The sequence below is a fragment of the Tenrec ecaudatus genome, chromosome 5 (genome assembly GCF_050624435.1).
Source record: "Tenrec ecaudatus isolate mTenEca1 chromosome 5, mTenEca1.hap1, whole genome shotgun sequence".
NCBI lineage: Eukaryota > Metazoa > Chordata > Mammalia > Afrosoricida > Tenrecidae > Tenrec > Tenrec ecaudatus.
In genome coordinates this window covers 156260640-156285500 of record NC_134534.1, presented here as the reverse complement: position 1 = coordinate 156285500, position 24861 = coordinate 156260640, and the positions used below count along the sequence as shown (strand labels likewise).

Here is a 24861-nt window from a genome sequence, read left to right as displayed (position 1 = left end):
TTAAGATAGAGAAAACGAATTAAGCTAGCTTATTGAGAAACAGTTGCTCAGTAACTGGTTACAACTTTAGACTTCAGTTGTCAGAAATAGGTTGAGCCCTTGAAGCTTGGATGGAATTAGTTACTTAAACTAACAAGTTGGATCTTTTTGAGTGATTGCCTTACTTACTATAGCTGAGTGTGATATTCAATATCACCGTAACCTTAAATATCCAAGTAAGGAAATAGTTGCTCTGCCTGGATTTAATTTGTGTCAAAGAATTGGTATTTTAACATAGACAGTATGAGATGTAATATTTCTTAAATTAATTTGATTCCCCCCCCCCCCAACCTCATTTGTCTTTCTTGATATTCATAGTGAAGAGTATTTTTCTGACCTGGGCTGGTTCACCCCTCCTTAGGCAACCTGGTGGTCCCTCTTGGGAGGTCAATATATTGATGCTGAATTTAGGGCGGACACCAGAGCTGCACACATAGCACATTACAGCCCAGATCTCCTGGACTCAAGCGATCCTCCAGCCGCAGCCTACCAAGTAGCTGTGACTACAGGCAGCACCAGCACACCCGGCAGAAGAGTATTTTTTGATAGAAGTATTTCAAATGATTTTCCCCCCAGGAGATCTGATGGTGTAGTGTTTTATGCATTGAGCTACTAACCACAAGGTCAATGATTCGAACCCACCAGCTGCTTTGTGGGAGAAAGATGAGGCTGTCTATTCCTGTACAGACTTGGGAACCTACAGGGGCAGTTCTACTCTGTCTTTTAGGGTCACTATGAGTCAGAATCGTCTTGATGGCAGTGAGTTTGGTTTTTTTGAGTGAAGCACAACTATAGGAAAGTGCTCCAATTATCTTTGAAAAACGTATCGTCTGAGGAGGTTAGCCGGAAAGGAAGAATAGACTCTCCTAGAGAGTTTACTTCTAGGACTTAGGAAAAATGCGGCTGTAGAGGTCCTTTTCTTATTAAAGATATTTTATCCAAGTTACCTAAGGTGCCATAAAGTGATACCCCTTCAGGTAAAAATTGCTAAAATTAAAAGTGATTGCTTGTTGAAAATAATTCTCCTTGTTTGTCAGAAGTTACTTCTTGGATCCTGCTTTTTAAAATGGATGTAGAAAATGGTAAACTAGTTTGTGCTCCGAAGAAAGTTTGCTGTTTCTTTGCTTCTTCTCTCATTTGAAATTATGCTCATATACAAGTGTCCCAGATTACTTGGAAATTATGCCAAACAATGAGCTTAAAGGGCCCTTGTCACATATTTCTGAAATTCCATTTGGATAATTGGCACTTATTGCTCGGATTTTCCTTAAAAATAATAATCAATTAAAAAAATTGTGCCTCTAAGAGAATATTACTCTCTGCACTACTTGTTTTTGGATTTGGATGGTATTCATTTGACTTAAATATCCTAAGATGTCTTAACAGGTTCCATACAGTAACACAAGGATGGAGTCATCTAAATGACCTCTGTCATGCAGCCTCGAGCGTGAAGCTAACATAATACTGAGTTACAGAATCTTGTTCCCGTTTCTGTATTTGCCGATTATATGATGTTGAAAAAGTCTCCCCATCCTCAGATCTTTCTGGAAACGTTATCATCTCTGGCTGTTTGAATTACAAAATAGCATCAACTTGTAGAGGAGGCCTGGTGGAGCAGTGGTTAAGTGCTTGGCTGCAGACTTCGTAGAGATCTGTGGTTTGAACCCACCGGCTCTTCTGCAGGAGAGATGTGGCGGCCTGCTTCCATAAAGATCACCGCCTTGGAAAACCTATGGTGCAGTTCAACTCTGCCCTACAGAGGCCACTTGCTATCAGTTGGAATAGACTCAGTCCACGGTAGTGGGTTTTTTTGTTTTGTGTCGTGAGAGATATTACCGTTAGTTTAACCTCCTGTCTTTAGAAAACTTGTTCTTTTCTGTAAAAGACCGTGCAATTGGTCATGGTTAAATGGCTACTTTTAAAAAAATTTCTACCTTTCAGATCACACGGCTTTGCTGTGGAGCATAGAAACAGGAAAGTGCCTTGTCAAATATTCAGGCCATGTTGGATCAGGTAAGCATGGACACTTTATTTTCATATGTCATTCCCAACTGTGATTTGCTATTAGAAGTTTGCTTTATAAAATCAACCATATTGCCTGATTGAAAGCTTTATTATTTTGCCTATTGGTGGGCAGTCTGATGATATATCCACAGAGCAGGATAATACAGGGAAAATAACTTGATTCTCTAAACAAGGCACAAATAATATGAGGGAGTACCCCCCAAAACTGGAATTTTTTCAAAGCTATGTATTTAAATTGTTTTACAAAACAACCCTTCAAAGTACTCTCCATTACACTTACTACCTTTGTCAAATCCGCGATTCCAATCTCGGAAACATTTTTCAAACTCATCGATTTGGATGGCTGGCAGCACCTCCCTCGTTTTTTTCCTTTATCTCTTCAACATTGCCAAATCACTGACTTTCATGTCCCTCTTCATTTGTGGAAACAAAAAGAAGTTGCATGGAGCGAGGTCAGGTGAGTAAGGCGTGGGGCAAGTGAGGTGTGCTGTTTTTTGCCAAAAATTGCCACACCGAGGTAGCAGCATGAGCTGTGTTCAATATCACGACAGTTTCTGTGGCATTTTTCCCAAGCAGGAAATTAAATTTCATAGCCGCACGCTGTTCTCTTAAATCGGCCATCACAGAAGACGAGGTTCGCATGAAACTGCTTTCATGAAAAAATTCGTGACCAGAGAGAACTTTCCCACTTGATGCCACTAACACAGAGAGAGTTGTTTGATGTTTGCCTCGTGGGAAAATGTGTACAACGAAAGCTCTGCTCTGCCCAGCACAATTCCAGTTTTTTTGGGGGGCACCCCCTCTTATTAACCTAAAGTATATCAGTTTATGAAGCCATATTTAGAAAGATTTGAAACTGAACTATGTAGTGAGCATTTACACCGGAAATTGGCTTCTTATTTAATAGTTCCTGGTGTTATGAATCTTCGCTCTGTCATTACCTGTTTTCCTGCAGGATCGTGTCAATGCTACTACAGTATTGCCTGTAATTATTCAGGACACGGCCTGGAAGCTATATGTAATAGGTGCTCAAAATGCAACCACAGTGTGGGAAACCAGCGACTAACTGCATTCCGTTTCTTCATCTCCAGCGTACACTTTACAAACATAGAACGCTAAAGGCATATCCACAGTTTAAAAATTTAAAAATAAGTCGTTGACCTCTTTTCTTACTCCTTTTGACTGCATACAAGTCAACCACTTTGAGCTTTATTTTATATTGACTTTAAGATTATTTTCCTTTCGTTCTCGTTTATTCTGAATGACATCTGATTAAAGTATTTCCTAATTTTTAGGAATAACTCTTACTAACGAAAATGAAGATTTACTTCACTTGTCACATATATATTTCTTCTTATCACCCTCAAAATGCTTTATCACAATTTCTACTTAAATGAGAATTCAGACTTTACTTAATTCTGACTGGATCAATATTTTTCAATTTCCCATGTCTTCTCCTTATTTGATTGCTATTTTTCATTTTTTCTGGAGTGACTAAGTTCCTTCCCACACTTAATTTTTTTCATTTGTCTGGCTTTATATAGTCTCCTAAGAACTAAGATCATGGCCATTGAGTCTGTGCTGACTAATAGTGACCCTATAGGATAGGGTAGACTTGCCCCTGTGATGTGAGTTCCTGAGACTCTGTTAATGGGACTACTTTTCCCTGTGGAGTAGCTGGTGGTTTTGAACTGCTGACCTTTCAGATTGTAGCCCAACTCATAATCCCTACATTCCCAGGGCTTTCTATATGTGCACTAAATTCCTATTTAAACTCTGCCAAATAGGCAAAATTATGTAGTTTGATCAGATTCAACCAATACTGCATTTGTTCTTTTTTTATTCCTGGTTCCGCTCTTGGAGTTCTCCATCTTTCTCTGCTTGGGTTTGGTAGGTAGGTCTTTGAACAGCATAGCATCGCCCTGGAAGTCTCCCTGTGGTGGCAAATTAGGGAGTCTCTTTGCCTTTCCCTTGTACTAAGTGCTCCCCCACCCCCTTCAAGGAAGCATATTTCTCAATAGCTTCCTTATGAAAGACGACTTGGAGGTAAAAATTTCATGGCCTTGAACGGTTGTAAAATATATTTTAGCCTTCTACTTGATAGATAATTGGGCTGGGTATGTTTTTCTACATGAGGAATACTTTGAAAAAATGTGACGGTATTACTCTGTCTTATTTGTATAGCTTCTAGAATTGATATTAATAAAGCCAATGCTCTTTTGAATCCCGATCCTTTACAGGCGATCACTTGTTTCCCTTTGGAGCTTTCAGAACTTTTTTTCTTATACATTCCTATGGATTTAAAAAAAATTATGTCTTTATTTTGCTGGACATTCCGTGAGACTTTTTACTCCAGCAATGCTTGTTATTGAGTTCTGGGAAATGTGTCAGTTTTAAAACACCGTTCCCCTCCTTTTTTGATTGCTTAGGAACTCATATTAGTAGGATGAGCCCGGTGATGAGTGCTCAGGTGCTAACGGAAAGGTTTGTGGTCTGAACCTACCAACCAATGCAAGGAGCAAGAGATGGCCGACTGGTTCCATAGGCCTGCAGTCTTGGAAGCGCGATAGGATAGTTCTGCTTCGTCCAAAAGATTCCGAGTCAGAATCAATTTGAAGGCACCAGTGGATTTTTCTTTCTTAGTTTCTCTTTTTGTCTAGTTCTCCGAAAGTTCTTTTAGATCCCAACACCCCACGCAATCTCATTTCTTCAACTCGTTAAGAACGTGAACCTGATTCTGGGGTGAAGAAGTGAAGATAAGGGGAAGTAGGAGTGCTAGCTGGAAATCTGGCTGCTTTTATACCGACTTTCAACTCCTCCTGCTCTAAGCCCATTACCATAGTGCTGGCTGCAGTAACACCGGAAGCCTTTTAGGATTTTATTATTTGTTAACTTCTTATTTGCAGTGTAACACCGTGTTTGTGTTCTCCAGAGAAATAGAACCACTGAGCCACAAATACATGCACACAGACTCAGTGCACAGTCACACGAAGGTGATTGAGAAAGTATTGATACTAGGTTCTAGTTCATAAAGGTATGGGTTTATTCCAAATCAAACCTGTGTCAACGTGCCTCTGCAGTACTGGATGTCTGCAGACAAGTTCTCTCAGGAATACACTTGTCTGAGTCTTGATAGGATGCCTTGACAAAATAGGACACCATTTCAAATCAGAAAATCATGAGATTTTATTATGCTTGGAATGACACAATCAAGAGGAATGGCATTTTCATTGTCACCATGGACATTTTTACAATGCTAGAGATCACACAGAATTTTGCAAGACAACGATGTGTTCATAGCAAATACTTTTATTCTCTCAACAAGACAAGCAGCAACTACACACATGGACTTCTCCAGATGGAATACATAGAAATCAAATTGACCACCTCTGTGGAAAGAGACAATGGAGAAGTTGAAATCGGCCTCTAAAACGAGACCAAGGTCTGACTGTGGCACAGGCCACCAATTTTTCATATATAAGTTAAGGTTGAAGAGCTGGGGAAAATTAAAACAAGTCCACGAGAGTCAAACACGACCTTGAATATATTACAGTGGTATATTGACAGCTGCTAAAGGTCCAGGCCAGCTTGAGCGGAAGACATGGAATAAGGGATATCATTGCTAATCTCAAATGGATCATCGCTGAAAGCACAGAATGCCAGAAAGATCTTTGCTGCTATTGTTGGGTGCCATTGAGTTGGCTTTGACCCACACTGACCCTGTGCACAGCAGAATGCTTCTGCGCCATCCTCGCAACTATCCGTATGCGTGAGTTCACTGATGCAGCCACTGTGTCCGTCCATCTAGTTGAGGGCCTTGCTCTTTCTCACCGCCCTTCCACTTCACCAAACATGATATCCCTTTCTGGATATGCCCGAAGAATGTAAGAGAAGTCTTGCCCTCTTTGCCTCTTTGGAGCACTCTGGCCTTACTACTTCAGATACAGATCGGGTTGTCCTTTTTAGCAGTCCATGGTACTATCAATATTCTTCTCCAGCACCGTAATTCAAATGTATTGATTCTTCCTTATTTGGTATCCAACTTTCACAAGCAAAAGAAAGATGTTTACATGTGTTTTTTTGACTGTGAAAAGGCTTTCAACTATGTAGACCATAAACTGAATACCCTTTGAGAAAAATGGGAATTCCAATGTGTTTGAATTATGTTGCTGGCAAAGAATATTGAATGTACCATGGACTGCCAAAAGAACAAGCAAATCTGTCCTGGAAGAAGTACAGGCAGCATGCTCCTCAGAGGCAAGGGTGGTGAGGCTTGTACTCAAGTGCTTTGGACATGTTGCCAGCGACCAGTCTCTGGAGAAAAGAACATCATGCTTGGTAAAGTAGAAGGGCGGCGAAAGGCAAACCCTGGACAAGGTGGGTTGCCGTGGCTGCAATAGGCTCAGCCAGAAGAACATTTTTGGGGAGGTGCAGGACCGGGCGGTGTCGCGCCCTTCTGTGCATGAGGTGTCTGAATCGAAGCATGCTTGATGGCACCCAGCAGCAACAAGAAGCAAGGCTGAGGAAGCTCTGGTTACTTACTGTTGACGGAGAACCAGGAGAGAACAGTCACTAAAAGAAGGTCACGTCCATAAAGTAGAGGATGGACAGAGAGGAAGGAACCCCTCAGCGAGGTCGGTTGGCACAGTAGCCTCAAAAGTGGGCTGAAACACGTCAGATTGCGGAGATGGTGTAGGAGGTGCCAACATTTTGTTTCAGTACTCATCAGATTCCTGTGAGCAGCCAAGCACAAGACAACCTCCTGAGAGTGATGCACAGTGCCAGGCTGCCTCTATTGCTTTCAACTTGGGTCCTATGCCCTTGCACGGAATGAGCATATCTCTTGAGGCAAAAACAGCCAGATTGCTTCCTCTTTAGGATCTCTTGGATGCCCTGGTTGCTACTTGATGCCTTTAACAACAAAACCAACAACAAAAATTGTAGACAGCTTTTATAAACTAATCCTAGTAAGAGATGTAAATTAGTTTGATAGAAACTTCTTCAAAGCAGAAAGTCTCACCCTATTCTGAAACCTAACATTTTTTTCCCTTACTGGCTTTCCTTAATAGTTACAGTTTCAATCTTTTTGCATTTGCTCCATCATTCACTGTTATCCATCTGGTTTTCTAGCTTCCAGCATTGTTTTCTCTCATGTCATTGTTTGATTATTTTTCTTCTTTCTGTACTTTTTCCTGGTTATGTGTCTGTTACTTTTTGGATTTGGTGGTGCTGTATGTTAGGGAAGTTTGAAGAGAGAGAGAAGATAAAGAACCTTTTTTTTTTTTTCTTGTCACTGAGTTTATCTTTCTAGATTATTCTGTTCGGAAATCCCATCCTCTTGCTTTTTGCTCTTGAGGCAGTGTTCAGATAATATAATTACAGTTAATTAAACTAAAGAGAGTGGTGAATCCATTGTGAATTTCCAGTCAGTATAATTCACTAATGAGATAGCAATGAGTTTTTCTCCTTTTGGACCCTTTAAATAAATACCCAGTTATTGATTGCCCCCTTTTTAAAAAATAGAAAGTGAAGCCTGTGAGATTGAGCATTTACTGCTTCTGGGCTCTTTAAAAATAGATTATTATTGGTGAAGGAAATGGTATACTTTTATTCTTTTTAAAATTCAGTTCACATTTTTATTGAAGTTATACATTCACATAGCTTAAAATGCCCATGTCTATAAAGCTGGTTATGAATAATGGCAGCGCCTGGCATCTCTCACTTCTTTTCTGCTCCTGTTGTTCATTGTGAATCATGTCAGCCAAATTTTGACTATAACTGCCACATCTTAAACATACAGTAGATGTTTATGTCACTGCTACTTAATTTTTCTCTTTTTGTTTACTTTCAGAATCCCTTTCCGTGCCATGTCCGAAACAGGCATGCTTTCTGGTTCCACCTCCTGATATTATTGTGTTTATTTTATTAAGATCATGGATTAATTTTCACTTCATTATATCCAAATAAACTTGCAGGATGGTACTTATGTGTTCGGCACTTTAGGCAACTCCCAGGTTACTAACAAAATTGGTTCCCAATTGTGTTTTGAAGTTGAGTTAGTAGGTAAGTTGGCACAGGTGCATGTGGTTCTTATTCAGTCTTATTTGACTATAAGAAAGGACCCCCCCTTGATACAGTGGCTAAGTGCCCAGCTGCTATCCAGAAGGTCATTGGTTCGAGCCCACCAGCTGCTCTGCAGGAGCAATGTGGGGATGCGCGTGTGTAACGAGTTACAACCTGGCTAATTGCAGTGTGGAACAGTGTCCTATAGGGTCGCTGTGAGTCAGAATTGACTTTGTGTAGTGAGTTTGGCTTTTGTGTTTAGCATAAGAAAATGCTTGAAGTCTTTTAATTGATTGAAAAACTTCACATGCATCAAATAAAGGTGATCATAATGAAGAATTTGTTGTAAGAGGGGTTGGATCAGTTGTTTCAAAGTGAAGGCAGATTTATATAGAACATTTCAAAGGGCACTAAGAGTTGTGCTTTAGTTGGATGGACATCCTTAGCACGGGATTGCTTGTTTTCTTCCTGAGATTGGGGACATTCATAATGTTTATCTCATAGTTATCATGAAAACTAAATGAAATAATGGAATAATGCGTGTCAATTTGGTGTTGTAATGTTTCCCAGAGTGGGTGATAAGTCCCCTTGGGGCGCTGGAACAAGTTAACAGAGCTGTGAAAGCACATTATCCTGGATTAAAGGCTACCGTACATAAGTTTTTAATTGCCAGGTGGGGCTGAGTAATTTTTCTCTTAGAGGGCATTGGTAGGCCAAACCAGCTGGGGAACTCATGATCTGGCACTCAGTATCTGTAAGTTGGAATCGACTGTTGGCAGCAGGCTCTGAATAACTATCAGTGTTGGTAGTGGTAGTTTGATTTTGGTGTTATTTATTGTTTCATTTTTATTTAAGATGGCTGCATATTGTCACCAGCTCTTCCCATAGTAATCTACTAATCTACAGTCTTAATGTTCAGCATTTTTATTAGCACCCTAGAAAAATATTCTAATGACATAACTAACTTATTCAGGCTTGAGAGAAGTTCCTTTATACTCTTAAGAAACTTTCATTTTCTTTATATGTTATAGAAGTGAGGGTTAGGCTTTCCCAGAGGGATTTGGAGTTAAGTGCTTCATCAAAGGTGGATACTGTCTATGGAAATTACAGACTACCAGACAATGGTGGCTTTCAAACCATTAAAAGATCTAGCATTTACTTAACAAAAATCTGTAGGTAAGAAAAAATAGGCTCAGAATTGATTTAGCAACTGTACACTGTCATCAGTGCTTAACCTCTCAGCACATTGGTTTCTGTTCTTACCCTGATTTTTAAAAAAATTAAATCCTTTTATTAGGGCCTCATACATCTCTTAGCACAATCCACACAATCATCCATTGTGTCAGGCACATTTGTACACATGCTGCCATCGTCATTTTCAAAGCATTTTCTTTCTACTTGGGCCCTTGATATCAGCTCCTCATTTTGCCCCCTCTACTCTGCCCTCCCTTACGAACTCTTGATAAGTTAGTTATAGATTATTATTGTCATATCTTACATCATCCTTTGTTGACCTTCACCCACTTTTCTGTTGTTTGTTTCCCTTGGAGAAGGTTATATGTTGATTCTTGTGATCCATTCCCCTTTTATCCCCCACCTTCCCCTTATCTCCTGGTATCTCCATTCTCATTGTTGGCCCTGAAGAGTTTATCTCTCCTGGATTCCCTGTGTTGCAGGCTCTTATCTGTAGCAGTGTGCATGTTCTGGTCTAATGGTAGTGGGGGCAAGGAAGCATTAAGGAACTAGAGGAAAGTCGTGTGTTTCATTGGTGCTACACTGCACCTTGACTGGCTTATCTCTTCCTTGTGACCCTTCTGTGAGGGGATGTCCAACTGTCTACAGATGGGCGTTGGGTCTCAACTCCATGCCCTCCCCTCCACCCCCAAACAAATCACATTGGGTATGATTTTGTTCTGAGTCTTAGATGCCTGGTACCTGGTCCCATCAACACGTCATGATCACCCAGGCTGGTATGCTTCCTCCATGTGGGCTTTGGTGATTCTCAGCTAGATGGCTGCTTGTTATCTTCAAGCCATGAAGACCCCAGACACTGTATCTTTTGATAGCCAGCCACCATCTGCTTTGTTCAACACACTTAGTTGTGCACCCATTCTTTCTTCAGTTATCGTGTCGAGAATCTTACCCTGATTTTGTTGAGCACATCTTTCACTATTATGTCTGCCTTCAAGGCAGTGGAAAAGGCACTTGTAGTGAGGCTAGAATTCTCTTCTCATGCTGTAGGCCTTTTATCAAGAAAGTGAAGCTTTCATTGAAGACCTTTGAGAAATTCCTTGTTTCTTCTCTTTTTTTATCCCAATTTATTTCTATCCTAAATGACCCCTATGTCTTTAAAAGTAAATAGAATAATGATTTTGTGTGTGTATCCTATACTTTAGCAATTTGGTAGTTCACGTTACTTTTAATTGTACCTTTCTTTTTCCTGACATGTTTATTCATACTGTAGCTAATTGGAGCCTTGGTGGTGCTGCTGGGTAAGCATTGGGCTGCTAACCACAAGGTCAGCAGATCCCAAGCACCAGCCATTCCTTGGGAGAAAGCTGAGGCTTTCTGCTCCTGTAAAGAATCACAGCCTCAGAGACTCGTAGAAGCAGATTAACCCTGTCTGTGGGGTCACTATGAGTTGGAATTGACTAGATGACAGTGATTTTTTATTTTGGTTTGTTTCTTATTGGCTAGCCTCAGAAACTCTAGAGAAAGATGGCTGTGCATAAGACTTGATGGCATTGAGTTTTTGTTTGTAATTCCTTGGGAAGATATGTGTTTAATTTTAACTTTGGAATGTATGTTTTGAGTTATTGACATGTTATAATTAATGCTGATATGTTTCTGTTAATTTAACATTGTTTCGTAATATTCTTATTTTGCAGTAAATTCTATAAAATTTCATCCCTCAGAGCAGTTGGCTCTCACTGGTATGTTGATTCTTTTTCCTTTTTATTGAAAAGCATTATTTATAATAATCCCAAACATCTACAAATATTGTTTTATCAGCATCAGAATTACCTGACCCTTTATGAAAATTAGATAATATTTAGTAGATATTTTAGGAATTTAATGAGAAATAAAAGTAGAATATTACTAAATAGTAATATTTAGTAAATATTTTAGGAATTAAATGAGAAATAAATAAAATAGAATAGTACTTTAAAAAAAAGCATTTTACATCCATTGTGTCATGTACTTTTGCATATATGTTTCCATCATCATTTAAAAAATATTTTCTTTCTACTTGAATCCTTGGTGTATCAGCTGTTCATTTTTTGAAAAGTAGAATAGTACTTTTTTAGTCGCATGATCACTTAGATTAATTTGAATTCATTGTGAACTTTCACAAGAGTTTTATTATTGTCCACTTTGTATCTACTCGTGCTATTAAGATTAATGTTAGTTTGTAGCATATTTTTTGAAGCCTTGTGATTATTGCCATTTTCTGAACCGCATATGAATCTGCAATAAAGCAGTGAGGACGTGTAACATTGAGACTTGGAAATGTGCTTCCCCTTGCTAGATTGTCTGCCCTTGTTGTCACAGGTTGGATTACAATTACATTGTGATTTGGAATTTGTCATACTTTGTCTTTTGCGGTGGCTTTAAAAACACACTTTCATTTGTTGCTTTTGGAGCATAGCATTATTGTACAGAGGATTTTTTCCTATAAAATTTAGTGTCTTCCTTAATTACATATAAGGGGGCTTCAGAAGGCTCATGGAAAGTTCCACTATCTTTTAATTCCATTTTTTCATGAACTGTTAGATATCACCTTGTAAGACTATACAATTGTCAGACACATTTAGAACCATGTGATATTTTGGAGGTACACTAATGAGAATCTTGAAGGATAACTGAGCTGCAGACAAGAGGTTGGTGAACTTCTGAAAAAGGCCAGATAATAAACATTTTGGCTTTACTTGCCATATTCCCATTGTTACAGGTCTTAAACTCTATTGTTATATGTAGTTCAAAAGCCACAATAGAGAACACATAAGTGATTAAATGTGGCTTTGTGCCAGTCAATCTTTCTTTACTTACTAACATGGTTAACTGCCTCAATTTGGCCAATGGGCCAGATGTTGCTGACGCCGGGATAGAGCACCACAGTAAGGATGTGTTGCTTTTGTACAGTTGGAATTGCTGAAGCAAGGCATCTAAGAGCTAATATATAGTCTTCAGTGTGCTTCAGTTGCAGCAATAACTCAGCTTGTTCACATAGGCTTGGTTTTGTGTACTAAAGGAATATGAGAAAAATATTGTCATAATATAACAATCTTGAATTATAGTAGCTTAATTTATACCTTAATAAATATTTGAAGACTAAAGTAGATAGGCCAAGGAATTTAAATTTTATTAAATTGACAGTGATTTGGAATGGGGCAGAAATTTAGCCAGGGAGACCAATGAAGAGATCATCGGAAGTGTCCAGATTTTAATTGGAAGATTAGAAGGAAAGAAGATTCAAATCAAGGGACATTTTAAAAAGGAAACTGAAAGTAACTTCGAAACAGGTTAAGTCATGGGGCTCGAGAGAGAGAGGCAAATCAGAATAAGATATACATATGATTTTGATTCATAGAGAAGTGGGCAGTCAGGAATAAATAACTCATTTGACATCATAACAGATGTGGTCATCAATAGCCTACTGTGTACAACAACTTCCTTGGAAGAGCTGCAGTAGGAGAGAAGGTCTAAGTTAGAATGCTTTTGTAAAAATGCTTTTGTAAATGAATGGAAAAAAGTAGAACTCATTCTTTTTGAATATCCTGTCGAATGCATGGAACAAGCAGTCGAAAATGAGGTGATGACACTATATTATGCATTCTTTTCTGACTCATCATTTCTTTAAAAACTTGGTTAAAAAAGGGAGTAGAACAAACAAGATATTAGTACTCATCAGTGCTTATCAATTTCTAAGGTCCTTAAAAACTTTCAATGAATGAAAACTTGCATTGATGTATTATTTTTCTGAGATCCATCAGTCTGTATAATTGCAAGTTACAGTGTAATAACTCTACTTAAATAGATGGAGCATAAAATCTACTGTTTATACCTTTTCTCTGAACTTCCACCTTAAAATGAAATTGGGAAAGACTTTCTGTCTATATTAAAATGAAACGGGAAATTTAAAAGAGTAAATCATGACCTAATTTACTCATTTACTGTGTTCTACATAGCATTCTGCTGTCTCAGAGAGAACCATTTAAATGAAGCCCATTTGTCTTAAATGACTGTTAAGTTACAGAAGTTTGACTAATTCTGCTCAGCTAAGCAAAGCTCAAAGCGTTTTCTTGTATGGTGTGCACTTGAGATAACGTCTCCTATTTCTTCTCTTCAGCTTCCGGAGATCAGACTGCTCATATTTGGAGGTATATGGTACAACTGCCGACACCCCAGCCAGTTGCAGACACTAGTGTAAGCAGCTCATTTACTTACCCTGAAAACTCAAAGTGGGGTATGTTGGTAGGGTTCTTGAAGTTGTACAAACGTTAGATTAAAATTTGTAATATCTAAAAATACCTTGCTTTTGTTTATATAAATGCCTCTATTTGCGTTTTCCTTCCTTCTGACTAATACTAAATATTTTCTAAGACTCCTTCTTAATTTTTATATTCAACTATATTTCCTGATATTTTATGTATTTAATTTTAGGCAACATGTTTCTCTCTCATGGATTCCATTAACACTTAATGCCTCGAATGGCATTTTTTGTTGGTAATAAAACTTGTTTTCTTAGTGCTCCCGCCTGTGCAGGAACAGGTGAGGGTGCGACAGACGACCTAGGTAGGCGGGGTGGCTGGTGAATAGCTCATGGCATCTTAGGGTCCAGGAAACGCCTAGGTCTGGCTACCACAGCCTGGAGGAAGCTCTATATTGTCACTTCTCATGGGGACAGAATTGCTGCCAGTGAGAACCAGAGGATTCTTGGGCAAGGGTTGGTGAGGGGACCCAGCAAGCACCCTGGCCCTTCTGCCCATGGATGGGGAGCCCAGTTCCCCAGGCAAAACCACTAACAACATATTGGGGTCATTGAAGGGATGAGCTGAGGCTACCCATCCTTAAAAGATGCTGAGGACAGGAGAAGGAGGGTATCCAGGGATGGGGAAGGGGGGGGCGCCCTTGGGTTACTCTAGCTCTGGAAGACTGGGAGGCCCTTCCTTATGTATGGTGGTGGGGGCAATATATTGTACTGAGGCAATGCAGGGCAGAGGGAAGGCAGTGATGGGTGATGGCAGGTTACCTCACCAGGGACCATGGTACAGGTGGTACTATGAGAGGGTGAAGTGATGTGGTCATCCTCTGTTTTTGAATAGTGCCGATATTTGCATAAAGACTTGATCGTTGGAACCTAACCAGGTTGATAAGTAATGAAGAGGGTATATTGCCAAGGAGAAATTCTGTTTGTCCTTCTTTAAAAAGAGTGGGTAATACTCTCTTTCAGTTATCGTTGACTGTAGGCGAAACTTCGATCCTCTCTGCCAGTTATCATTGACTGTAGGCGAAACTTCGATACTCTCTGCCAGTTATCATTTTCTTAGATGTTTTGGGGTAATTTTGACTGCCAGTTTGTCTGCTTATTTGTAATCTTAGATTTAAAAATAAACTAATAATAATTAACCACAATCTATCTACAGTTTGAATTACTGGGCTTTTGTACAGCTTATTTCTCTGTTTCACTTGTGTTTAAAGTCATTTTGATCTGGCACCCACAAAATGTTGATAAGTATTCGGGTGGTGTTGTGTAAACAACTTTAGACTACTGTAGTACTAAGTAATTGAGTCACTTGAGTAGTTCTGTGGTCATGAGCGGATAGTATAGCTTAGTAAGGTTAAATTTTCTCATTCGTAAGTGAAAATTAAAGTGAGTTAGGTGGTGCCTAATGACTCTCTCACTATTGAAGTACTATAATTTAGTCATTCATTGGTTCTGTAGACTTTTAGTTATCAACATCCTAGAAATATTAAATAAGCAATTCTTGAACATTCCATTAAAATTTTGCTGGCAATAAATTTGGTCAAAGTTAAATAGCTTAATGATCTCTAAGATGCCGGCAAAATTTGCATAAACAATTCCCACCTTTTCTACCCCCTGTTTTTCACCAAATTAAAGTTAAAGGAGCTTATACGCGTCGAATATGATCTCTTACATTTATACTTACAAAGTATCAGTCCCTTATTTAATTTAGAAAATCACTTTGTAAAGGTGCTAACTTTGTTTTATCTCTTAAAATATGGATCCTGATTATAGGACTTTTAAAAATGGGGAATCTCTTTCCACACATTTCTGTCCTTAACTGCATAGATTATCTCCTTGAATGCCTTAAAATTACCTCAAACTGAATGCAACTCACACTGAACAAACAGCTGGTCTTCCTCTTCCAGTGTTTGCCTTCTCAGGAAACACCACCATTGTAGGACTAGATTGGGTTTCCTTCCTTTAACAAATATTTAGTGAGTGGTCCTTTAAGTTGCGAAGTCTGTTCTTGGTCAAGGGTACATTGGATAAAATAGATGGGAAACTTGGAATTGTCTTGGACATTGCTCTCTTTTTCCGTCCTTTCTCCCCTCCCATTTCCAATTCATCCATGGAATCTGACTGATATTAGCTCCTGAATAACGTTCGAATCTGCCTTTCTCTGTCCCTATGATACCACTCCAGCCCACATTCAGGGTTTCCACTGCCATTCAGTTGAGTGGACTTTTATAGTCCACACTTGGCATGGACTCGTTCTGAAGAGTATCAGACAGGAAGCAGCTTGCCAGTGGGCAGCATCATAGGGTTATGCATTGGAGCAGGAAATCCTAGGAACTACACTTCCTTCCTCCCTCCCTCCGGGGGCAGCTCAGGTGCATTTGACTCGAACTCAGCGGACTGTAAGGGGGCTGCTCTAGCTTCGCGGATTCGTGGCCCACAGGAGCTAATGTCTCGTAGTTACCTGTGTCACTAGTCACAGAGTCTAAAGCGATAGCATTATATTCATAATAAATTTATAATTCTTCCCAGTGTAGATGCAGTGTACCAGTCAGAGATTATTTTTTTCCGTAAGAAAATATTACCTTGTGACATTTTCAAGGAACAAACATCAAAATCTTAACTACAAATGGAAAGGGTTCTGTTCATCCTTTACCTCCCCACTGGCTCACAAACTGTTATCATTTATAGCCTGAATTGTTTAGTAACGCGTAACCAGTCTTGCATCTTGTTGCCCATCTCCACTTTGCCACATTACATCAGAAGCCATCTTTCCAAAAAACAAATGGTGTCACTTCAGTGACTCCCCAGTACCTTTGATATGAAGTTCAGGATCCTTTCCCTTTTATGAGTGCCCTACTCTGTCAGTTTGTCTGACTGTGATGGCTTATGTGTTGATTCTGGAACCCGTGACACCAGTATTTCAAATATCAGCCAGGTCATCCCATAGTGAACAGATTTTAGTGGAACTTCCAAATGAAGAACAGATTACTAAAAAGGTAGACGATCCACTTCTGGGGGATTAGCCACTGACAACCTTCTGAATAGCAGTGGAACATCATCGAATGTAAAGCTGCACGATGATTTTCTCAGGGTATAGAAAGCACGAACATTCGACTGGAGAAGAGCTGCCTCCTCAAAGTGGAGTTGACCTTAAGGACATGAATGGAGCAAAGCTTATGGGATATGCATTTGTGGACCGAACATGACTCAAAAAGAAGCAACTGCAGACATCTATTAAAAAATCAGAATGCAGAATGTGTGAGGTATGAATCTAGGAAAGTTGGAAGTCATCACAAGTAAAATGGGATGCTTAAAGATTGATATCCTAGTGAGTTGAAATGGACCGATAGTGGCCGCTTTGAGTTTGACGGTCATATGGTGTGTACTATTCTGGGAGCGACACATTCAAGAGGAACGGCATTATGTTCACTGTCTGGTACATCTTGAAATACAATGCTGTCTGTGATAGGATAACACCAGTGTGCCTAGAAGAAAGCTCAGTGAATACAACTATCCACATTTAATGCACTAATCGCCGAAAGCAGTCATGAATAAATTGAAACATTCTACCAATTCTTTTGTCTGAAATTGATCAAGCATGCAATCAAGATTCATTGATAACTGCTGGTGACTGGAATGTAAAAATAGTTAGAAATCATAGTTTTAGTGATAGAAACAAAGCTGGGGATTTCATGAAAGAATTTCACAAGACCAGTGTGTTTTTTGTTGTTGTTGAAAATACCCTTTTCAAAGAATACGGGCACTGACTACACAAATTCAACTATTTCCATAGGTACAGCTCATCGACACTGATAACATTTTTCAGGTTGTACCACGATTCTCACTATCTTTTTCCAAATTATTTCGCCACCAGGAGCATGCATTCATAGCAAACGCTCTCTCGCCCTTCCCTTGCACTCGTGGTAATCGTTAATCGTTTTTGGTTTCTGTGTTTGCTTATTTCATGTAAGTGAGTAGTCTAGTATTTGGCCATGTGCTACCGACTGACTTGAGTCGGCATAATGTTTGCTAGATTCATCCATGTTTTAGACGCATCGTAACTTCATTCCTCTAACTTAGGCTCTGCTCGGGTCATGCTGCCAAATCCAAATGATTTTCTTTTCATTTCCAAATAATGTTTAAGCGTACTTTCTGGTCTCCTTTTAGCAGGCCAGTGAACAGCTCTGACTTGGTGTACGTGCTTGTTTAGAGTGCTGCTTTTCAGATCTTTGGGTTATAAGCCTAAGAGCCGAATCACTGAAATAGAAGTATGGCGTTTCTTTCTCAGTTAACTTGCTGAGGGGCCATCGCTGTTGCCCACAGTGGAGATACCAGTTTACATTCCTTGCAGCAAAGGACAGGGGTTCCTGTTTCCCCACATCTTTGCCAAGTCTTCCTGTTTTCTTTTTAAAAAAGTCGTTGCCATTCTAATGCGGGTGAGATGATATCACATTTGTGGTTTTTATTTGCATCTCCCTGATACTAATGAGAGGCGCAAAGAGTAAGCACGCTGTAGGAGAATAGATCTGCCACACTGTCCGCATAAAGGTTGCAGTTTAGAAAACCCGACAAGGCCCTGCCCTCTGTTAATTGGGGTACGATGAGTCAATATGACAGGACAGCAACAGCCAGTGAAAAGGAGCCCGCGGCACGTGGACTAGGTGTGTAGCTGCTGAGGTCAGGCTGGTGGCTGCATGGGCGTGCGGCCCTGTGCCCAGTTCCCATAAAGAAGGCAGCCTGTGAGACCCACTGGAGAGTTCTGCTCTGTCGTCCAGGGCTGCTTTGAGTCCAGATCTACTCGGAGGCATTCGAAAATAACAGCAGTGGTTAATGGCATCGAGCGTCTTTTCAGGCGCTCATTGACCATTTGAATATCTTTGATTAGATGTTTGCTCAAGTCCTTTGTTCATTTTTTATTGGGTTTGCATTTTATTGTTAAGTTGTAGAAGTATTTTGTACAATTTGGATAGTAGATTCTTAAGAGATGCGTGGTTTCACCCAACGTTCTCCTAAAGTCTGTCTTTTCGTTATTGATAAAGCTCTTTGATATATAAAAGTATTTAAATTTTAAGGGTTTCTATTTTGTCTTTTGCTTCTTGTGCTTTTGTTGTCAGATTTGATAGTCTACTATCACAGAAAAATAGGTCCCTCAGCTTTTTCCCTCTATATTTTATTTTAAGAATTTTATGGTTTCAGTTTTTACATTTAAGTTCATTATCCATTTTGAAATGAGTTTGGGGTGAGGGTTGGCACTGAATTTGTTCTTCTGCATGTAGAAATCCAATTTTCTGTGTACCATCTATTGAGTAGACTCTTCTTTCCCCATGTGATGGATTTAGCACACTTGTCCAAAATCAGTTGATTGTGTATGTATATATTTCTGGATTTTCAATTCTATTTCGTTGTTCTCTATGTCTCTTATTATACCAGTACCGGGCTGTTTTGATTCTTGTATATTTTGAAGGTAGGAACTATGAGTCTTCCTACTTCAGCCTTCTTCAATATTGCTTTTGCGATTCAGGGTCCCTTGCCCTTCTGTATGGATTTGAAGAGTAACTTTTCTTCAATTTTGGTGGAAATTACGTTGAATTTCTTGTTAGTTTTTTATATATGGTGGTCTACTGACACTGCTCGAACTCGGGTCACCTCCATATCGCCAAATCCAAGACGATTTTCAACCCCACTTCTTACTTTCGTTTTTAGTAGCTCAATACTTGAATATCTTTCTTAGAAACACTTTCTGTGTTTTTCTCTGGTTCAGTTCCTCATTGGCTATTCCTTTTCAGTTGTTTGCTGGGTCGTTCTCCTCTTCCTAATGAAACGTTCCAGTGCTTTTAGACTCGGGCCTCTCACTTTCTTCCCATACTTATTCCCTAGGTGGTTTCATTCAGCGCCCCAGGCTCTAAGTGGCATCTGGGTGCTTCCAACTCCCAAATTTACCTGCCAAATCTGACGTCTTAAAATTGTAACTCCAGCTTTCTATACCTAACTATGTATTCAGTGTCTACTTGAATAGAAACCAACTTGTTCATATTCATCTCAGGAAATGTCATCATATTTACCCAGTTGTTTAGGTCAAACACCTTTAAAATGGACTGCTTTTTCTCATACGTCGTATCCAACCTGTCACTGAATCCAAAAGGTTTATTCAAAGTACGTCCTAATTCAAACTTTCTTTTCATCTCTGTTATTGTCGCCTTACTCCAAGCTACCTTCTCTGACCTAGATGTCAATAATTACCCCTATCTGCTTCTCCCCTTTCATTTCTTGCCTTGCTGATGTGCCCTCCACAGAGCAGAGTGGTCATTTTTAAAGCACAAAACAGATTACATCTCTTCTTCACTTAAGACGGTCTGGTGATTTTCCCATCACACATAGAATAAAACCCAGAGTTCTTTGCATGGTCTACCAAGTTTACCTTAGCTAAATCTCGGACTTCATCTTTTTACTACTTCCACACCGTCCCCACTTCCTGCCGCCAGTGTGCTCCACTACATGCCCGTGTTCCCTCCTCAGACTTTGCAAGGTTATTCCCTGTGCCTGTAATGCTTCCCCTAAACATTTGTATGCCTTTCCCCTCCTTCCTTAGCTCCTTCCTACATTTTGGTAATGTAGTTGCCAATAATCCAATATAAAATATCAACCCTCATGACTGACATATTCTTAGTTGACTGTATTTTTCTTCATCGTTCTCTTTCTCACTTGACTGTGTATGTGGACTGTATGTGTGTGTAGGTGTTGTCTGGGTTCCTTGCCATAGTAGAAGCTTCCTGGAAGCAGGGGCTTTGCTAGTTTTGGTCACTCCAGAATTCACATCACCGAGTAGAGCGTACATCGCCTGACATACGCACATATCAGACAGATGACTATGCCACCTTCTTTGCTCCCTAAGCATCGCCTGGTCTGATGCCTGGCATATTTAAACAACCAATACATATTTTTGGATACAGGTAGTTCCTATGACGGCATTCTGTTCTGGTTACCTCTGTTTTAAGTTGGTCTGGTATAAGTTGAAGACCTTATTTTTTGTTTTGTTTTTATATTTTATTATGATTGCCTTTTATTATAAATATCTTTCTAGAGCCTATCGTTATTTGTCTTTGGGGGTTGGAAACATTGTATATATATTTACAGATACGACATCAACAAATGGCAGCAACATTTGATGTGTTACGTATTTATGATAAGATGCACCCCTCCCCCGCTGCCAAATGATCATCTCCCTAAGACCAGATGGTTGTAATTATAGTTTCTCATCATGCAAATGTGAGAACAAGTGAAAAAAAATGTTACTAGGGTTATAGTTCATACATGCGTGTGTTTATTCCAAATAAACATGTTCAAACATGGCCCTGTGATACGTGGATGGAGGAGCAACTGTTCTCAGTAATATCCAGGCTGGCTAAATTTAAGACAGAGAGGTCAGCTCAGGTCTCTAGGACTGATTTTGCAGATTGCAAAGGGATCAGCTTGATAGATTGTCCTGAAGGACACAGGATGATCTTGGGAGCTTATTGGAAAGAAATTTTAAGAAAATAATAAACTACTGTGCTAGTCTGGGTAGAATAGAGAAACGAATCCACGGACACGTATATATGTATAATAGAGAGTTTTATATAAAGGGTAATTATACATTAAGAAAGCATCCCAAGTCAGTCCAGTCCAAGCCCATAAATCCTATATTAGCCCATATGTCTGATACCAAGCTATAAAATCCTCTTCAGATTCAGGAAGCACATGCAATGACGCCGGATGCAGGATGATCACCGTCCAGTGGGTAGAAAGTCTTTGGATCCAGTGGCATTGTGAGCATCTCAGTGCTGGCTGGGTCTCTATGTGGCTTCTCTGGCTTCAGAGGTTGCATCAGGGTAGGTCCATGTGGCTTCTCCAACTTAGGGCACTACATAGTTCCATGTCTCTTGTTAGCTGCAATGTCTTCCAGGGAGTGAGTCGAGACACAGATGTGTCTCCCACCTCCAAGGAGGAAAATATAGCAGTTCCCAGAATCCTCAGGAGAAGGCACACCGAGGTCTCCTTGGCTGTCTCTGGATTGACAGGCTAGACTCCACCCCTGTACTCTTAATCCTCTAATTGACACCAGATTATGCAACTACCACAACTACATTGGTGAGAAAAGGGCCAGGCAAGTGTGACAAGACATGTTTCTGGATCATGACAGTACATCTGCTCACTCTTCCAGGATAGCAAGGACCGCCCTAGGAGAGCTGTGTTGGGAAAACCTTACCCATCCACCCTGTCCTTTCAGTCTTGCCCCTGCAGCCTTCCCTTCATTCTCAAAAGTCAAAGAAGACTCAAAAGAAGCATGGGGGTACTCAAGCTGTAGACGTGGCAGAAAGAACACAGAATTATTTTAGGAAAGTTTTGAGAGATCGAAAGATAGCCTGCAGAAGTGTATAGACCTCGATGGAGGAAACTCCAAAATAGTTTCACATTTTGATATTTTTAATAAAGGCGACTATAACTTTGTAGCAATGATTTTTAACTTTTACCCTCATATGTTGTAAGCCTGGAACTACCTGTAATTAGCTAAACATTTTCTTAAATGGCTAGGTAGTTTTCATGTTTTCCTTGACTTTTGATAAAATACTTTATTATAAGAAATAAGATTTCTTGGAGAGCAAATGCTTTGAGAATGATTGGGGAAGGGAATGTGCAGATGTGCTTTATACAATTGATGTGTGTATATGTATGCACTGTGATAAGAGTTATATGAGCCCCTAATAAAATGTTTAAAAAAAGAAAAGAGAAAAAAAAAAAGAATGATTAGGGCAAAGAATGTACAGATGTGCTTTATACAATTGATGTATGTATATGTATGGACTGTGATAAGAGTTGTATGAGCCCCTAATAAAATGTTTAAAAATAAAAAAGATAAAAGATTTCTAATAGTACTATAATAATGCGTTCTGCACACATTTTAAATAGGCTTATGATGGAAACATTTCTATTTTTAAAAATATATCGACCTGTGGTTGTACTTTAAAATTTTTTATGTTACATTTATATTTAGAAGTGATAAAAACGTAAAATATTCAAAATCATTGTTTACCAATAAGCCATCATACTGGTTAGCTGAAATGAATCAAAGCTCCATTGATGCTGAAATGCCTTTAATTGTTTTTTCCTCTTTGACCTTGAGTTTTAGCCACGTAGTAATTATAAATTTAGTAAACATTCACTGGGAACTAGTTTTTGTTTTTTTTAAATGATTTTATTGGGGGCTCTTACAGATCTTATCACAATCCATCCATCCATCCATCCATTGTGTCAAGCACTTTTTGTACTTGTTGCCATCATCATTCTCAAAATATATTTTTCTTTCTACTTGAGCCCATGGTGTCAGCTCCTCATTTTTTCCCTCCCTCATGAACCCCTTGATAAATCATAAATTATTATTTTCATATCTTATATCGTCCGCTGTTCCCTTCACCAACTTTTCTGTTGTTTGTCCCTCTGGGGTAGGGGTTGGGGTATCGGTTATGTTCTAGTAATGGTGTCAGTATTGGTCATAACGATGAAGCATTCCTGGACGGAAAAGTAAGAGCAATGTGATTATGCAGCCGATTCTAGAATAATACTTGAGATCCCCAGGAAATTTCTTTCTCTTTTGACTTTATATTTAGCAACAAATGTCTGGAGAAGATGAAGTAGAGTTTTCTGATAAAGATGAAGCTGATGTAGACGGAGACGTGTCCAGTGATTGCCCTACCATTCGAGTCCCCTTGACATCTCTTAAGAGCCACCAAGGCGTGGTCATAGCAGCTGACTGGTTGGTTGGAGGGAAGCAGGCAGTGACAGCCTCCTGGGACAGGACAGCGAATCTCTATGATGTGGAGACATCTGAACTTGTTCATTCTCTGACTGGTACTTTAAACACTTAAATTTTCTACTTGATTAATGTTGATTTGTTAATACTACAATGTTTTTATTGTTCAGAATGATTTCTATACCTCTGACTCTCCTATTGTCATTTTCAGATAACTGTTGGTATCAAAATTTGTTTTCTCTCTGGGGGGTTTATTTGCAGCATATGACCTGTACGTATTTGAAATATTGTCATTGCATTAGCTTTCTATTGCTTTGTAACAATTGCCATACATTTAGTGGTATAAACAATACACATGTTTTATTATGTCCATGAGTTAGTAACCCCAGTCCAGCGTTGCTGGGTTTCTGCTCAGGTATCTCACCAGGCTGAAATCAGAGTGTTGACCAGGCATATGAACTGTTGACATAATTCAGTTCCCGCAGCTTTATGCTCGAGGTTCCTGCTTTCTTGCTATCTGCTGACCAGGGACTTAAGATTTCCTTCAGGATTCTCCCATCATTCTCTGAAGGCTTTTCATAACATGATTGTTAGCTTTCTTTTAAGCTGATAAAGGCTCTGTAGTCTCTGACTTTTGGCAAGGCCAAGTTCCTTTTAAGAGCTCAAATGATTAATTAATCTTAGTTGCATTAGGGGAACAAGGGTGGCATAGTGGTTATTCGTTGGACTGCTAACCACAAGGCTTGCAGTTTGAAACTAGTAATCACTGCTAGGGTGAAGGATGAGGCTTTGTCCTCCTATAAACAGTGTGTCCCAGACCTACCCTCAAGGGCAGTTCTAACCTGACTGATGGGGTCCCTATGAGTCAGAATTGACTTGATCACAGGGAGGGTTTTTTTTTTTCTCCTTTTTTTCTGTTGAGTTACATTAGAAAAATTCCCATGCCATATAATGTACCATTATTATGAGAGCCATATCTCAGTTTTACAAAATCTACCCAAATTCTTGGGAAGGATAGTATTCAAGATGTGTACCAGAAGGTGGAATCTTAGGAGCCAAGTTAGAATTCCTGCTGCCATAGTTGTTACGTATTTATCAGTAAATGTATTTCCTAACAAAGATTTAAGGATTACATTTTACTGAGGGCTCCATAGTATTATATTATTAGAGGTTATTCTGGAAGTAAAGAATTAAATTGTTCATATGCTCAGACTGCTGAAGTGTTTTACCTATCTTTCTATTAGGATTTGAGAATGGATCATACACAAATGTACCACCTGTTCCTCTTCCACTGTAACTCCACATTCATTAAGTTCTTTCTTTCATGCCCTCCTTAAAAGGAATTTTAGCCGGGGAACCCACAAAGACATACATATATTTATTTGTCTTTAAAAGCAGTTTCATTCCAATTGTGTAAGTATAGTAGGTAAATAATCTTGCAGTTTTGTTATTTGAACTA

At 39.3% G+C, this 24861-nt stretch overlaps 1 protein-coding gene across 3 annotated transcripts in view; it reads left to right on the top strand.

The window, feature by feature from the left end:
- WDR37 (WD repeat domain 37) overlaps window positions 1-24861 on the top strand; it is an 87433-nt gene that overhangs the window by 29652 nt on the left and 32920 nt on the right. For all 3 annotated transcript variants that reach the window (XM_075550135.1, XM_075550134.1, XM_075550133.1), the window contains 4 exons: window positions 1981-2052; window positions 11016-11060; window positions 13478-13554; window positions 23260-23500. In XM_075550135.1, coding sequence (XP_075406250.1) covers window positions 1981-2052; window positions 11016-11060; window positions 13478-13554; window positions 23260-23500 — 435 coding nt within the window. The remainder of the gene's footprint in view (window positions 1-1980; window positions 2053-11015; window positions 11061-13477; window positions 13555-23259; window positions 23501-24861) is intronic.